This window comes from Sus scrofa, chromosome 11 (genome assembly GCF_000003025.6).
Source record: "Sus scrofa isolate TJ Tabasco breed Duroc chromosome 11, Sscrofa11.1, whole genome shotgun sequence".
Lineage (NCBI taxonomy): Eukaryota > Metazoa > Chordata > Mammalia > Artiodactyla > Suidae > Sus > Sus scrofa.
The window spans coordinates 46,107,379-46,124,277 of NC_010453.5; the positions used below are offsets into that span (position 1 = coordinate 46,107,379).

The 16,899-nt window shown below is 41.0% G+C and overlaps 1 protein-coding gene across 16 annotated transcripts in view; it reads right to left on the minus strand.

The window, feature by feature from the left end:
• KLF12 (Kruppel like factor 12) overlaps nt 1-16,899 on the minus strand; it is a 674,377-nt gene that overhangs the window by 126,283 nt on the left and 531,195 nt on the right. For all 16 annotated transcript variants that reach the window (XM_021065127.1, XM_021065113.1, XM_021065116.1 and 13 more), the window contains 1 exon segment: nt 10,535-10,670. In XM_021065127.1, coding sequence (XP_020920786.1) covers nt 10,535-10,670 — 136 coding nt within the window.

The following is a 16,899-nucleotide window of genomic DNA, read 5'->3' on the forward strand; positions in this document are numbered from 1 at the left end:
AGATTTCAATTGGGTGGAGACCCTCAACTTTGTGATTGTAGAAATAGATGGCACAATTAACATGGTAAAACGTCAACCTAAGATTCACTCTTCCAAGCTATCTTTTTCAATGTCATCTTTTTCTATACAGCAGCAGATTCTCCATGAAAGCATACCCTTCAATTTCCTACTTTCATTTGATGCATGTAAGTAAATGTATTCAATGAGTTTCAAGTGTCAGAGAGTGCTATAAAGTGAAGGAAAATTATGGTACAATGGCTATAACTCATGAGGAGTAATAAGAGGAGAGAGTGTCTAGAACATTCGACTGAAAATGGAAGAGATTATATCCTGGTGAATGGAGTTAATTCCAAATATATTACAGTGTGGTTTTCTATCTTGTGTACTCTCTCCAACTATATTATTAAATGAAAGAATGATGAATAGTTCTGGGAACTTGTAGAGAAACTTATTAATATTTCAACATCATCACTGAGTATCTGTGTCAACACACATCAAAAATGCATGAGAAATGACTACCTATACTCCCTAGTCACACTCATTACGAATATATGCACGAGAAATATAAATGGTATACATGAATTTACAATGCGATTTTTGGTAGGACACAAAGCAAGAAAAAAGCTACACGAAGATCTCACATGGGGAGGTACGTCAAGCAAGTGGCAGTTAATACTTGAAATCAGTTTTGTGTATGCTGTACGGTCACATGAAATATTACTAGATGTTAAATTGTGAGTCATCTCAGTAATTACTAGCACTAAATTTTTTAAAAAATATATAAAACTAGCAAAAATACACAGCCACTCTCAAAGTAGCTCATCCATTCTATCTATGATGTAACTTTGGAATTCCCTAATTAAAAAATAAAAAATAAGAGGTTTGCCTTTAAAAAGTTTGATTCCTATTTATTTTGAAATTGATCACCAAGGAGTAATTAATTCCCATTAGAATGAGGCATGGCAGTTTAAAAAATAAATCAACATTCAGTTAACAATTTCCAAGTGGTTAGGAGAGCCAAACAAATAATCTGTTTATATCCATAGTATATCAAAAGAAGATGTTCAGTTCAGTTGGGGTTGGGGGGAGGTCAAACCCACCGTGCAGCATTATACATAGACTATAAAATGCCTACCACAGAGATGAGACATAAATCACTCTTAAAACCGCAACATCTGTTTAGTAGTTTTCATAGACGGAAACTTTTATTTTATATGACTTTTTAATCACCAAAAAGATTCATGCACAAAAAATTCTGAGGATAAGCTCTCACTTACACTACAGTTGCATGATTTTCAGGGAAAAAGTACTAATGGAACCATTAGTGATAATGTACATTAAAAAAAAAAAAAACCTTTCTAGGATAATAAATACTTTTGACTTATCAAGGGATACAAAATTAGATTTCAAGAACCCAGACCAAAAAGAAGTATGTACAAAGGAAACACACATTTTGAAATTTAAAAAAAAAAAGTTGTTTTGTATTTACTTTTTGTTTGTGTGTGTTCACTGATTTTTGTTTTGGTTAAATAACTGCAGTTTCCCTTAGAAAAAGATGACTTTCCTCAGAGCCTCGAAGGAAGAGCCTGAGTGGATGAAGAGATTTAGTCCTGACTCCCTCTCCCTAGGGATGGGATGGATGTTAGAATAACTAGTTGGCATTTATGGAGCTTGGTTTCTTCTGTAAAATTAAGGAATTCTCATTAACAATCTCTAGTGGTCAGTGAGTTTATACATTCCAGAATATTCCTCCCTTAGAGGAATCTGTGATTCCCTCTGCCTGGAGTGCAGTTCCTTTAGGTATCCTTGTGACTTGACCTCATTCATGCCTCTTTAGGTCTCTCCAAACATATAATCTCTCAGAGACGTCTTTAAATGCCTTATGTGAACTGCCTACCACCTCCACACTTCCCAGCACCCAAGTCCTGCTTCCCTTCCCTCCACAGCACTTACTTTCTTCAGAGGTATTATATGCTTATGGTCTGTTTCCTCCTACCCCCTCCACTAGAACATAAGCACCAGGAAATCAGTGATTTTGTCTATTCTATTCAATGCTGTTCTAGTATTTAAAAAAGTACCTAGTCAGGTGCTGTGCGAGCAGCTCTGGAGATACAAGGAGGACTAGGACATGCTATCTGCCCTCTGAGTAGCCAATATACTGGAAAGTCTTATATGTATGGACACAAGAGTATTCATATGTATATACATTTATATTTATACACATATATGGAAAGAGATGTATATGTATACATATAAAGATGTTTATGTATAAAGTTCTTTATCTTTCTTTCTATCTATTTATCTATCTATCTATATATATATTGTTTAGAGCCACACTCATGGCATATGGAAGTTCAAGTTCCCAGGCTAGGGGTCATATCAGAGCTGCAGCTGCCAGCCTATGCCACAGCCACAGCAATGCCAGATCTACGTCTGCGACCTATACCACAGCTCACAGCCACACAGGATCCTTAACCCACTGAGTGAGGGCAGGAATCGAACCCTCATCCTCATGGACACTAGTCTAGTTCGTTACCACTGAGAACAATGGGTGCTTTCCTATGTATCAATATATCTTTATACCACATCAATATATATTTGGGTCTAACCATGGAAGCTGCATGCAGCTAGGCGCTGCTGTTCTGTATCCCCATATAGACTTTACTGTAAATGGCAAGCTTTGGGATGTGCAGTGTTCAACCTGCACGACCATACCCAGCTTCCTTAAGACTGACACCTGTAAAGCACAAAGTTGTTGATGCCATTCCCATCTAAAAACTATTGATGCCTCCCCACTGTCTACAGAATAAATTCATCTTTCACAACCAAGTTCCTACCCACCTCCCAAGTAGCTTCATCTCCTAGCTCTCTGCCACACTTTCTTCACACCGATCACTACGAACCAAACACCCTACACACATCAACACTCTCATCTATTCCAGACCAACTTATGTGCTTTTTCCCTGCCTTTCCTTCATGCTTTTATCCCATTGTGCTTGAATTCATCTCATGTATCTTGATTCTAGCTCCTTGGTGTAAGGTACTCTGAACTAGTCATCCTGTATCCCCAGCATGAAACACAGGGTTGAATAAATGTATTAAATTATTCACTGAATGAAGACATGACTTAATTTGCTAATTCACAAAACAGGTCAAATATCAAACGATTATCAAAAACTGATCACACTTTTCTTAATTGAAAGAGGGACCAACGTTGTCCCATCCAAGCAGATAAAAGGGACTATGCATGAGGGTAAACAGTCTCCATCTTGCTATTAAATACCCAGGGACTGAGTTACTCAGTGATCATTATCTTTAACTTTTGTGTTAGTCGTGCAAGAATGGTGGGCTGACGAAAGCTAAGCATACCCTTTAGACTTTACCTGTGTTCATTAACAAAACCAGGAGCTTTTTCTAACCTCACTTAGGAGGGGAACAACATAAAGTGTTTATCTCCCTGGCCAAAGAGCAAATACCCCTCAAATTTACCCGAGCGCAGCAACCCATCAGCCATGCTGTCTATCATTAGTCCATCAGAGAGCTAGACATCCATGTAAGATTCGAATCAAAGCTATTTCTTTGGTAAGACGTGAAGTGGGGATTTGAAGGTTTCAAACACATTAGGCTTGTTAAATAAAAAATGTAGCTTCTTTTTATCCTTTTCTTGGCTACACCTGCTGCATATGGAAGTTTCCAGGCTAGGGGTAGAATTGGAGCAGCAGCTACCAGCCTATGCCACAGCCAAAGCAACGTGGGATCCAAGCTGCACCTCCAGATCCTTAACCCACTAAGGGAGGCCAGGGATGGAACCCGTATACTGACAGACATGATGTCAGGTCTTTAACCCGCTAAGCCACAATGGGAACTCCCTATAGCTTCTTTTTTTTGGGGGGGTGGGGGTCTTTTTAGGGCCACACCCACAGCCTATGGAAGTTCCCAGGCTAGGGGCTGAATAAGAGCTGCAGTTGCCAGCCTACACCACAGCCCAGCTAGGTGGGATCCCAGCTGCATCTGTGACCTACTCCACAGCTCACAGCAATGCCAGATCCTTAACCCACTGAGTGAGGCCAGGGATTAAACCCGCATCCTCATGGATATTAATCTGGTTCATTACCACTGGGCCACAATGGGAACTCCAAAAGTTACATTCTTATTGGGATTCAAAGCTCAAAAAAAAAACACTGCTAATTTTAGACTGTTATGGTTTAAGAGATTTTAAAGGCATGACATAAAAACAGGAGTTTCCTTCTGACTGGTTTACAGTCAGACAAACTTGGATTTCAAAATAGGCTTTGTACATCACCAACGGTAGGACCTCCGAGGATACAGTAAACATCTGTGGGCTTCTGTTTCTTTTGCTTTTTATGGCCACACCCACGGCATATGGAAGCTCCCCACCAGAGAATGAACCCCAGGTGCACCTGCGGCAATGCCGGATCCTTTAGCCCACTGCGTAGACCCAGGATTGAAGCCACTCCTCTGCACCATGACCCGAGCAACTGCAGTTGGATTCTTAACCCACTGTACCAAAGTGGAAACTCTGTTTCTTTATTTGTGCAATAAAAACGGGAGCATAGGGCAAACTAAATGAAAACGATATGAGTTTTCATAAAATCTGCCTGAAAGTAGGCAGTCAATAAGAGTTCTTTTGTTTTCTTTCTTCTTTATCTCTAGGGCTAGTCTCTGCTGTAATTTAAAAGACATTAATGCAGTCATAAATGAGGAGATCAAGAAACAAAGACCAAGAATTTTAAAATAAGAAAAATGAAAAAAAAAAAAAAACACCAAACCTAAAAACATCCAAGATTTCTGACCCTTCTTTGATCATCAGCTGCAGCTTTCTAAATTAAGAACCATGATGTCTGAGCCAGCAATAGTCAGAAGAAAACAACAGGATATCCAAATTGCGACCTTGTCTTCTTTCAAAGAGCACCCAAGTGAAAGCGTAATAAAGATACGACTCTCCATTTCCAGAATTCACAAATCATTTTCCTCTAAGAAGAAGGAGACTTCACACAAGCAACATAATAAAAGCAGGGGGAGGAAGACCATGTTTTGATTAGCTTAAATGTAATCAACACCGACAGGACACGGAACCATGTAAAGAGGCTACCCTTTAACAGGTGCCAATACTAGGAATGGATGCTAAGCGAAGCCAAAAGCTACTAACGCTACAAATTTATGCGGCTTTTTTTTTCCCCTCTGAGAGGTATAATCAAGATCAGAGAAGGTGGAATACTCAGATACGGGTGTGAGTTAAACAGGCATATGCATTTACCAATCCTGCAAAAACAGACACTGAGAAAAAAAACAGGTCCATTTCCTTCATGTCTTCATCTGCTTCCCCATCCTCTACTTCACTCCACTTCACTCTTCCCAGAACTGTCATATCTAGATCTTCCTTCTTTTGGTTGAAGGCATGTTCCTGGTTAAAGAGACATTTAACCTCTGAGTGGGACCCTCTTTCTGAGATTCTTACTCATCTACACTTTAGTCTGAAGGAAGTTGATCATTAGTCTACACACATCAACAAATGAGGCAGATGAGTGTTGGGACTTAAAGAAAAAGAAGAGAAAGGGGTACAGAAGCTAGAGGCTCTCAGTAAGAGAGCTAAATTTTACCTATTTGAAAAATATCATTGTTTTGCATAGGGGTTGAGTTAATTATAATAATTTGCTCTAATCATGTGCCTGTACCTCTCTTTTTCCAAACACTTATTTCATAATTATGTTTGTCAAGTAGTTAAAGGTAATGACCCTATTTTAGCATCAGAGGAAAAAAAAAAAAAAAAAAGATAACCCAGACCGAAGCAAAACAGATGTTCCATGAATTGCTGAAATTTGGATTTGTCAGAACTACTAGATACATGGTCTCTGACCCTGATAGTGTCTCTACAAGTTGAAACACAAGAACGGAAGAGTTTGTCTGTGGACTTCTCCAAAGTTGGTTCTTTCCACTGATCTGCATTCACTGACACTGAGCTGATAAATGGGAAAGTGAGGGAATCAACAAAAACAGTTGAAATGATTGGGCCAAGCATATTTCAAGAGCCTCACTTCAAAAATCTATTTAAATCAAGGAGAACGTAGGTTGCTGCTCTAGCCACCAAGCAGCGTTCTCTCTCTTATTTAAGGACAAGATTATCTAAATACATTTGAGGAGGATGCAATGTTGACTAGCAACTTCCGCATTTTAAACCGAAGGAAAACTTTTTAAATGGAAGACTGAATAAAGGTTCATTTTAAATTCCAGCAAAATGCATAATAGCCAGTATTTAGAAAACATTTATTAGCATATGAAAGTTTATGCTATGTAACTAGATTAATGTCATTTTAAAAGCCACCAAATTAAAAATTCAAGCTATGACGATTGCATGAAGCAAAGTTATGAGCCCGAATGGGAAAGGAGACAAAGAAGAGATGGAGTTGGAGACATTCACCTGAGGATGAGCATCTTGTTGGAAGGGCTGGCCTCGCACGAGGCCAGTTCTGTTCCTCTCCAGCATCAGACTTCCCTAATCCCCTCCTGTGTTATCTTCTTCCTTCTCTTCCAGGACCCTGCACTGGTGGCCCATGAGACAAAAGGCCAGCCTTTGAACCCTTCCTAAACCATGGCTTCAATTGGAGAGACCACAGCATATTGGTTGCACAGGGCTTTTAAAATGTGCCTCCTGTACTGCACATATGAACCTGATCTCATCACCTCTCTACTTGTAGACATCCTTGTCACCTCTTAGGAAAGGTCTGCAAGTGCCAGCAACAGATCCACAGATGTCTTTAGAAACCCTTGCATCTTGTACATGCCAAGATGATGGTCTATCCTCTTATTATCTGATACATTATTTTATTTTACTTATATTTTTTAGGGACACATCTGCAGCATATGGAGGTTTCTAGGCTAAGGGTCGAAGCACAGCTGTAGCCACCAGCCTGTCACAGCCACAGCAATGCAGGATCCGAGTTGCATCTGTGACCTACTCCCCAGCTCACAGCAATGCTTTAACCTACTGAGTGATCCTTAGTAGGTTAACCTACTGAGGGAGTCTGGGGGTTGAACCCGCGATCTTCATGGATACTAGTCAGGTTCATTACCACTGAGCCACAATGGGAACTTCCTGATGCAGTATTTTATTGATCATAGAATCCTAGAATGGTTTTTGTTGGTTTGGCAGCTTTTGAGTTAACAGAAAGCATCAAGACCCAAAGGCAAAAAGAAAAGGAAGAGAAATTCATAGTGAAACAGAGATATGCATTAAAAAAATCAAAGAGAAATTAAGAAAAGAGCAAGACATGTTCACTTGAAAGTGAACTTCAGGTAAACCTAAGTATAGATTTTTAAAATAAACTCTTTAACAAGGACTATGTATTATTTATCCCAGAATAAAATTTTCCTCAGTACATTATTTTAAGTTTTGGAATGTACCTATAATTAAGAGATCTCTGTAGAAGATTTTTTTTCGATTCATCTAATAGTATTTTAGCTCTTCTCAGTGTTTACACACACATACTCCCTTTTTTTTTTTTTTTTTTTTTGGTTTTTAGGGCCACACCTGTGGTTTATGGAAGTTCCCAGGCTAGGGGTCGAATCAGAGCTATAGCTGCCAACCTACATCACAGCCACAGCCACAGCCACTTGGGATCCAAGCCCATGTCTTTGACCTACCACCACAGTTCACGGCAATGCTGGATACCCAACCCCCGAGTGAGGCCAGGGATCGAACCCGCATCCTCCTGGATACTAACTGGATTTATTTCCGCTGCGCCACAATGGGAACTCCACATGCTCCTTCTTGAATGATGGTTAATTAACTATTGATGGGTCCTGGCATTCCTGGGCTTCCCAAGTGACAGCTCAGTATTCTTTACTAATCGTTTAATGAAAACACTCACATGAATAATGAATCTGGCATTTCCCTAGATACACATGCAATTTTTGTAACAGTAATAAAGGCAGGCATATGCACAGTGAGAACAAAATATTGTGGCTTACAAATGTTTTCAACAAAGCATATCGGAGAGGTTATGTTGAAAATGAAGCTCCAGTTTTTGAGGCTGCTATTTAAAGATTCACCTTAAAATATACTCATGTTATAAGCACATTATATTAACAGCACACAAAATGGTTATATTTAAGACGTTAATACCATGATTTGCTCTAGAAGCTCAAAATGGAGTAAGCATCACCTAGATTTTAATAATCACAGGGTCAAACTTTATAGTTTGAAATAAGAGAAACAGATAAAACTATAACACATATACAGGTTATATATATAATGACTAGGAAAACAAAATGATTAAAATGTCTGTAGAACTTATGATTCATTTCAGAATTGAACCATATCATTATTTAGTCTAATTTAAAGCTGAGAACATGGAATCCTTGATCTTAAGATTTAGCTCCCACAAAACCACAATCGCTGTGCTGTCACTGAATTGGGGATAAGGCAAGCGGCATTGCCAGCACTTAAATACGATCTCAGCCACCCCTCTGATTTAATGCCTCAGTTTAACATTGGCTTTGGAGAAACTAAGTTACCACAACCAGATATTTGAACAAATGAGAGAAAACGTGGTTTTTTTTTGGGGGGGGGGAGTTTGGTTTTTTTTTTTTTGTTTTTCTTTTTGTGTCTCTTGGGGGCTGCACCCACAGCATATGGAAGTTTCCAGGCTAGGGGTCGAATCAGAGCTACAGCTGCTGACCTACATCACAGCCACAGCCACAGCAACTCGGGATCCGTGCCTTGTCTGTGTCCTACCCCACAGCTCACAGCAATGCTGGATCCTTAACCCACTGAGCGAGGCCAGAGATCGAGCCCATGTCCGCATAGATACTATTCAGGTTCATTAACCGCTGAGCCATGACGGGAGCTCCCAGAAAAAAGTGTCTTATATATGTTCGGGTGGAAGAATATGATTGGTAATAGACATTACAGGCACTCTTAGAAAAAGATCTGTTTGGGGAGTTTGAAATCCTAAACGTGGTCTTGTCACCACTTATTATATGACTTTGGACAAGTCATTGAACTTCTCGTTCGTCTGTCTTCATTTGCAAAATTAGCAGAGACCCTTGTAATATTATACTTCCTAGTTGCTGTGTACTTAGACTACACACTATTACTGTTATTGCTCCCACTAATAATAATATAATTTCACCCTTCCTCGAGGCTTCCATCTGTCAGACCTTTGCAATTCACTTTTCACGCCTGGTAACTGTGTCACGCCCTCCCAAAGGTCCTATAAGGACGTATTCTTTCTTGCTACAGACGAAGAAACATCTGAGTGGGTAGCTGACCGGCTACATGTCACATGGCTATGGAGAACCTGAATGTGATTTTGAATCCAAATCTTTCTGACTGCATACTTCATTACATTCTCTATATCCTGTTTCCTCTAATATATATCTTTGTTTATATACATAGACATACATACGTAAATACATAATATACATATTAACTATATAACATAAAGATCTATTATTCATTTTACACACACACACACACAAGCTTTAAATTCGAAAATGCCTTAATTTTTTTTAAAAAAATTTCATGGCCTAATGCATGAAAAAGAGTAAATATTTTGTCTTTATTTGGGAAAAAGGAATTAACATATGGGAGGTTACTAAGATCATTTTAAATAAAGTGTTAAGTTGTGTGTCAGCAGTAACAGTGAACAGTGGCCTTTTCTTTTTTTGCTTTTTAGGGCTACACCCTCGGCATATGGAAGTTCCCAGGCTAGGGGTGAAATCAGAGCTACAGCTGCCGGCCTGTACCATAGCCACAGCAATGCCGGATCCTTAACCCACTGAGCAAGACTGGGGATCAAAGCCTCATCCTTATGGGTACTATTTGGGCTTGTTCCTGCTGAGCTGCAACGGGAACTCCAGTGGCTTAATTTAAATCCTCTTCTTTCAAGATTACATTATTAAAAATTATGCTAGAGAAAAGATTTACAGGGACTAGTTAAAGGTTCAATTCTAGATACAGAATTAACAATGATGAAAAAGCAGCTAATTTTTTTTAATAAACAAGAGCTAAAATCTAAACCTGTGTTATAGTTAAAGGCGAAAAGATCCAATTGCATAGGATTTGAATTTTTCAAAGGAGTGACATGTTACCTTCCAAACATAAAATTTCAAAAAAGCGATTTAGTACTTTCCTACCAACCCAAGATAATAATGTTTGTCATATTTTATTGCTCTTGACTCCTCTATACAAATAATGAGCATGATGTGATCACTGGAGAGTGACATTGAAAAAGAACAATACATATTTTTTCAGAGTTAAGGAGAAGGGGCAGAACGTATTAAGGAAGAAGTCTCATCTCTATTCAAAACACCAATATTCAGCTTCGGAAAATACTCCACGTTTCCTCTCATCTCCTCCCAAAGAACACAAGGCTGAGTGGAAAGAGGCTGCTGACACGTGTGCCCACTCAGAGCTAGAATGACATGTCTGGGGAACAGGAGATGGTGTTGTTTCCATTATCCATTGAACACCTTGGCAATTCTTATTGCATCCTGAGAATGTGATACTTACTCTTGTACTGCTCTGGCTATGGAAAGGGCCGTAGATCCAGTTTCATTAACGCTATCTAAGGTCACATTTGGCAGGTCATCATCATCACTGTCACTTTTACTTTGTCTGGGAGATAGGCCTCGGGGGTCCATTTGTGCTGGGAAAAAAAGGCATATATAACGAATTAAAATTAGTGTGCAGAAAATTACCCTTGTCCTGGACCAACATCAAGCATGGACTGTCTCTTCTGTGTATATCACACACATGGAATTCTCTAGAAATCCCAGGAATTAGCGAAAGCGACGGATTTTATGGGCTGAGCACGCACTGATGCTTTTCCCTGGTTCACCTGATGTACAAAAGCTCCACAGAGCTCTCGGCAGTTTCAGGGGATCATTACAGAACAGAAATCATCCCATCCACCAGATTACGTGCTTCTGAGTGGTCAGAAGCTGATTAAGTCGCTCATGAGTTACTGATTCACCCTCTGGCTTCTTCTTGCTTCTGCTGCCAGAGTTCTGGCCACTTCACTGCACATCAGCACTTTCCCTGAAAGGTGGAGAGCCGGAGGGAGAGGAGGGTTTCTTTGCTTATAGCTCTCATCAGAAGCTGAAAGAAGAGCAAGGTTTACAAGGCTCACATAAAGGTTTACGTATTTTTCATACTCGAGTGAATGACTGTCTTGCAGTTCATTACTGCTCTAAGTGGAGATCTGAGTGCAGGAAAATGACAGAAGTAGCAGCATTTTTAACGTGTTTATATGTGCTAGAAAGTGCTTCTGATCCAGCAATCTCACTCCTGGGCATCTATCCAGAGAAAACCACAACTCGAGAAAACACATGTCCTCCAATGTTCATTGCAGCACTATCTGCAATAGCCAAGACATGGAAACAACCTAAATGTCCATCGACAGAGGAGCGGATCAAGAAGATGTGGTACATATACACAATGGAATACTACTCAGCCATTAAAAGTAACAGCATTTTTAGCAACATGGATGGACTTAGAAATGACCACACTAAGTGAAGTCAGTCTGATAACGAGACACCAACATCAAATGCTATCACTTACATGTGACATCTGAAAAAAGGACAGAATGAACTTCTTTGCAGAACAGATACTGACTCGCAGACTTTGAAAAACTTATGATTTCCAAAGGAGACAGTGTGGGGGGTGGGGGGGATGCGCTGGGGATGTGGGATGGAAAGACTATAAAACTGGATTGTGATGATCATTGTACAACTATAAATGTAATAAATTCATTGAGTAATAAAAAAAAAAGAAAGCACCCTTCATCTCTATCCTAATCTCATTTTCCAAAAAGGCATTTCAGATAAGCATCTCCTCCCGCCCCAAACTTGCTAAAGCCAGAAACAGCCTGGGGTCCTGACCTCCGGGCATCAGGACCATGGGATTCTTTCAAATGAGAGGATTACATCAACATTTAATACATTCATGCATACTTTTCAACAAATAGACTTCACTTCCACTTTCTTCTCCTCAGGAACAGCTTCAGCCACCACCACCTAGGACTTCCATCAGCCCACACACCTCAAGCCAAGATGCACACCTTCTCAATTCAAAGTATAGCACTAGCTACATAATGGCATTGCTAAAATACATGACTTCAACTCCCGGCCAGCTCCAACCAGATTTCTGCTCTTCAAAGCTGCCTACAAAAGATTTCTAAAACCACCACTAGTTGCAAAGAAAAGCATAATGCACTTAAAATCATGGTTTCAGTGACATTTGGGTCCACTTACAATTTCACATTTTTCTCCAGTCTTTTTTGTTTGTTTGTTTTGTTACTGTTCATTGTACCTTAGGTAGAGCCACAGGGAAACGCTGGTATTTTTTTAACGCACAAAAGACGATTTGTTATGATTCGACCTAACATTTACATTATGAATAGAAAAACCAGGCGTTGCCGTTGTGGCGCAGCAGAAACGAACCCAACTAGGAACCATGAGGTTGCAGGTTTGATCCTTGGCCTCGCTCAGTGGGTTAAGGTTCCGGTGTTGCCATGAGCTGTGGTGTAGGTTGCAGACACAGCTCGAATTCTGCGTTGCTGTGGCTCTGGTATAGGCCAGCGGCTACAGCTCTGATGCGACCTGCAGCCTGGAACTCTCCATATATCACAGGTGCGGCTCTAAAAAGCAAAAAAAAAAAAAAAAAATCCTAAACAAAACAAAATCATACCTTGAGAGTCTGGACATATTTCTAACTAAATTTGCAACTTAAATCTGTTGAACCTAGTGTGCTCATGTACTTAACATACATGCTGCCTGTAAGTATAAACATATCAAGTATGCTTTGCATAATGGAAATGCTTCACCAATGTTGGTTAAAGGAAAGAGAAAATAATGAAACTAACCTAAAGCAGTGGCCCTTTGCTAATAACAAATCTGCCTACTCAAGGCACCTTTGACAATGTCTACAGACACACTGATTTGCTATAACTTGAGGGGAGGGACTTGCTACAGCATCTCGCAGGCAGAAGCCAAGGATGCTGCTAGGCATCCTACAATATACAGGAGAGTCGGGGCCCCTCAACAAGTGTCAATAGCAGGCTGAGAAAATGACCCAGAGGTTTAAGCGTCTGGATATAAAGGTGTTCGATCTGATGGCTTTCTATTGCAATTAACTATGTTCTCGTTTCAAAGTCACCAGGAAAGAAACGAAATCACACGATGGATTATCTGTACTTTTCGGTTCCATCTTCAAATAGCACAAGACACTGTCACGTGCCTCAGCACTCACGGCTCCCACTGATTCAGCATTCACTTTCTCAAATACCAGGAATGATGCAGTGATGCTCATTAAGAGTTCTTGAATGTTGTCTCTGTACCATTTGGTGGGAACAAAGACTGCTCCCATCTGATCGTGACGATTCCTTAGGAGAAGGATGCTGGAGACACCTTTGGCAGAGGAAAAGTAACCAGGTCCACAACCCTTCAATAGCAGAGAGCTACTTAAGCAGTCAGTCATTCCAAGGGCACTGAAGGCATCAAATCCTTTAGGATTTATTTAGGCTATAGGCAACCGAAACTGCGTCAGACTAACTTCTATTACATGAATGTCCTGGAAAGACACTGAGCAGCTCACAGAATGGAAGGTAAAGATGAACAATCTACACTCAGGGAGCCCAGGATACAAAGATGATACAGGCATTTTGACCAGGAATTCACACAAAGTTTCCTCTGGGGCAATCCTGGTATAAAAGGATTCATTTACCAGTTGTTCACAACTGGTCACATTCAACTATGAAAATGAGGATCAGACCTACCTAGGCTTCCACATCACGCATTGTGTGGTGGTACATATACACCTGAAAACATCAATGATGTAACACTGAAAGTTCTTAAAACATCATTGCACTAAGATGCCCTTGCCGAGATACCAAATGAACAAACAGCCCAAGTAAAGAGAACATTCTGGTGGCCTCATTTTGACCAAGACAACTAGAGCTCTCATAGATAAATAATAGAACTCAAGGAAGAGAGAGGCAGGAGTTCCCATCATGGCTCAGCAGAAACGAATCTGAATGGCATCCATGAGAATACAGGTTCGATCCCTGGCCTTGCTCAGTGGGTTAAGGATCCAGCGCTGCCGTGAGCTGTGGTGCAGGTTGCAGAGGTGGCTCGGATCTGACATTCCTGTGGCTGTGGTGTAGGCCGGTGGCTACGGCTCCAATTTGACCCGTAGCCTGGGAACCTCCATACGCTGTAGGTGCGACCCTAAAAAGACAAAAATAAAAAGGGAAGAGAGAGACAGTAGTTAATCTATGAGCAATTTGGCTCTGCAAGTTAAAGTCTAGCTGTCTGAAAGATTCCCTAAAACTGATGTGAGAGTTGATCATCCGAATTATGTTATGTTTATATCTTAATGAAAGTTTAAAATATGTTAAATATGATATCTTTTCTGATGTACTTTTTAGGAACATTATAATTGAGGATTTCTTTCCAATATTTTCAATAAATATTATGAAATACATCTGCTGCCATCATGCTGAGAAACTCTTTTTACCCATACCTTCAGCCAAGTCGAGGAAGTAATTAGAAAGGCTTTTAAAAATCTGCATTGCTGATTAGGTCAGATGATTAGCTTATCTACATACTTGCATAATTCTACTCTATTTTTATTAAATGTGTGGTAAGGACATCTACCCTAGTTAACCTCCATTAGTCTTTGCGCTTCACAGCTCTAAATTTAGGGAACACCAATTCTCCAAGGTGCCCGGGGCAGAGAAAATGGAAAAACTCCCTGGGCACCAGAACCCCAAACATCCCTACTTCCCTCAGAGGGAAAGCAGCAGGTAGAGTTCCCGTCATGGCTCAGTGGTAATGAACACAATTAGTTATGTGTTCCACGATGAAGTTCCCTTCTTCATGGGACGATGAGGGTTCGATCCCTGGCCTCGCTCATTGTGTTAAGGATCTGATGTTGCCGTGAGCTGTGGTGCAGGCAGCAGTGGAGGCTCGGATCTGGCATTGCTGTGGCTGTGGTGTAGGCTGGCAGCTTCAGCTCGGATTCAATCCCTAGCTTGGGAACTTCCATATGCTATGGGTGTGGCCCTAAAAAAAAGACCAAAAAAAAAAAAATTAAATAAAACTAAGCCGCAGGTGATCTGTAAGCACCTGGAAAGAATTTATATTTGAGACTTGGTTCCTCCTACGTGAAAAAGGGATCAGGCAGTTGTGGGTACTCCAGTGCACTGCTGGTGGAAGTGTCATTCTGAGGTTAGAGAGACTGGGAAGACTGTGTGAGCTTCACGCTAGGTTGCAAAATCTGGGGCCTTAACTGCAGAACCCCAACATCTGAAAATGATCCAATGTATTCTCTCAAACACCGCCTATGGTCAACTGTTCCTGTAAATATCACCTCCATAAATCTTGTCTCCCTGTTCCATGCTCTCGTGTGGCTCCTTCCCAGAGTGACGCTGGACTTGGCTAGATGACCTGAAGTCATTGTAGACTGACCGGATACCTTCTGGCCAGCAGATGACCGCATTCATAGGAGTGACTAGCATGAGAACTTGCCCAGCTAAACCCATTCCAAATTTATGACTCACAGCACTGCAAACAAAAAAAAATCGTTGTCATTTTTTTTTTTTTTTCCTGCTTTTTAGGGCCCCACCTGAGGCGTATGAAAGTTCCCAGGCTAGGGATTGAATTGGCTGCTGGCCTACGCCACAGCCACAGCAACTCAGGATCCCCAAGCCACTCAGCGAGGCCAGGGATCAAACCCTCGTCCTCATGGATACTAGTTGAGTTTGTTTCTTCTGGGCCACAATGGGAACTCCTAATAGTTGCGATCTTAATCTACTACATTTGTTACGCAGCAATACCAAATCAATGTAGTCTGCTGCTCTCCCAGTTCCTTCCAGCGAGTTCCTGGCAATGACATGGACAGACTTCTATTGCAATTATAGTCAGTCCATCACAATCCTTTCTATCCTCCTCCCAAGAGGGAACCTGACCTCAAGTGGCATGAATTTAAGTGGGCTACTCAGACAATAAAGGAGAAGAAATGCCACGTATTACTTTGCATTATTTACTCCTTAATCCCAAATACATAAAACATATCGACAGCTGTTTTGTCTTTAGAAGCGTCTTCACTGATCCTTGACTGTGCCTCAAGTGGGCTTTTATGGGAAGGGGCCAGTCGTTGGCATTACTGCTCTGGTGAACAAAGCTTTTTTACCCAAGTTCATAGTTCATGGGAGCCTCATACGGGCAGACCTTCAGGTGCATGGCTACTCAAAGCTTTGGTTCCTCTATTTGCTTTTTTAAAGAACTCATGAGACATTTCAACTTCGCCCTTCCCCTCGCCTAAGAGTGGAATGACAGATGGAATGGCATCGGTGTCCATTCTCACCTCCCCCATCTAAGCCTAACTGCGCTTCTTGCTCTTCCAACTTTCTGAGAATGAAATGGCCCATTTAGCTATTCTTTTTTTTTTTTTCTTTTTAGGGCTGCATATGTGGCATATGGAAGTTCCCAGGCTAGCGGCTGAATGGGAGCTACAGCTGCCAGCCTACACCAGGATCCGAGCTGCGTCTGCGACCTACACCACAGCTCACTGCAACCCCGCATCCTTAACCCACTGAGGGAGGCCAGGGATGGAACTTGCATCCTCATGGATACTAGTCCAATTCATTTCTGCTGCATCACAAGGGGAACTCCCCATTCAGCTATTCTTAGAGGAAGTTTTTCCATAAGTCACCACATTTAACGTGTACAAGACAATACACTTTGAATATACATGGACACTCACAGACTCACGTTTCTGAATCAGAAGGAATTATCCGATCCCCTTACCCACCCGCTATGCCAGGGCTGGAGGGGAAAGGGAGGCATGCAGATGGAAGGGGTGTGAGGCAGGGG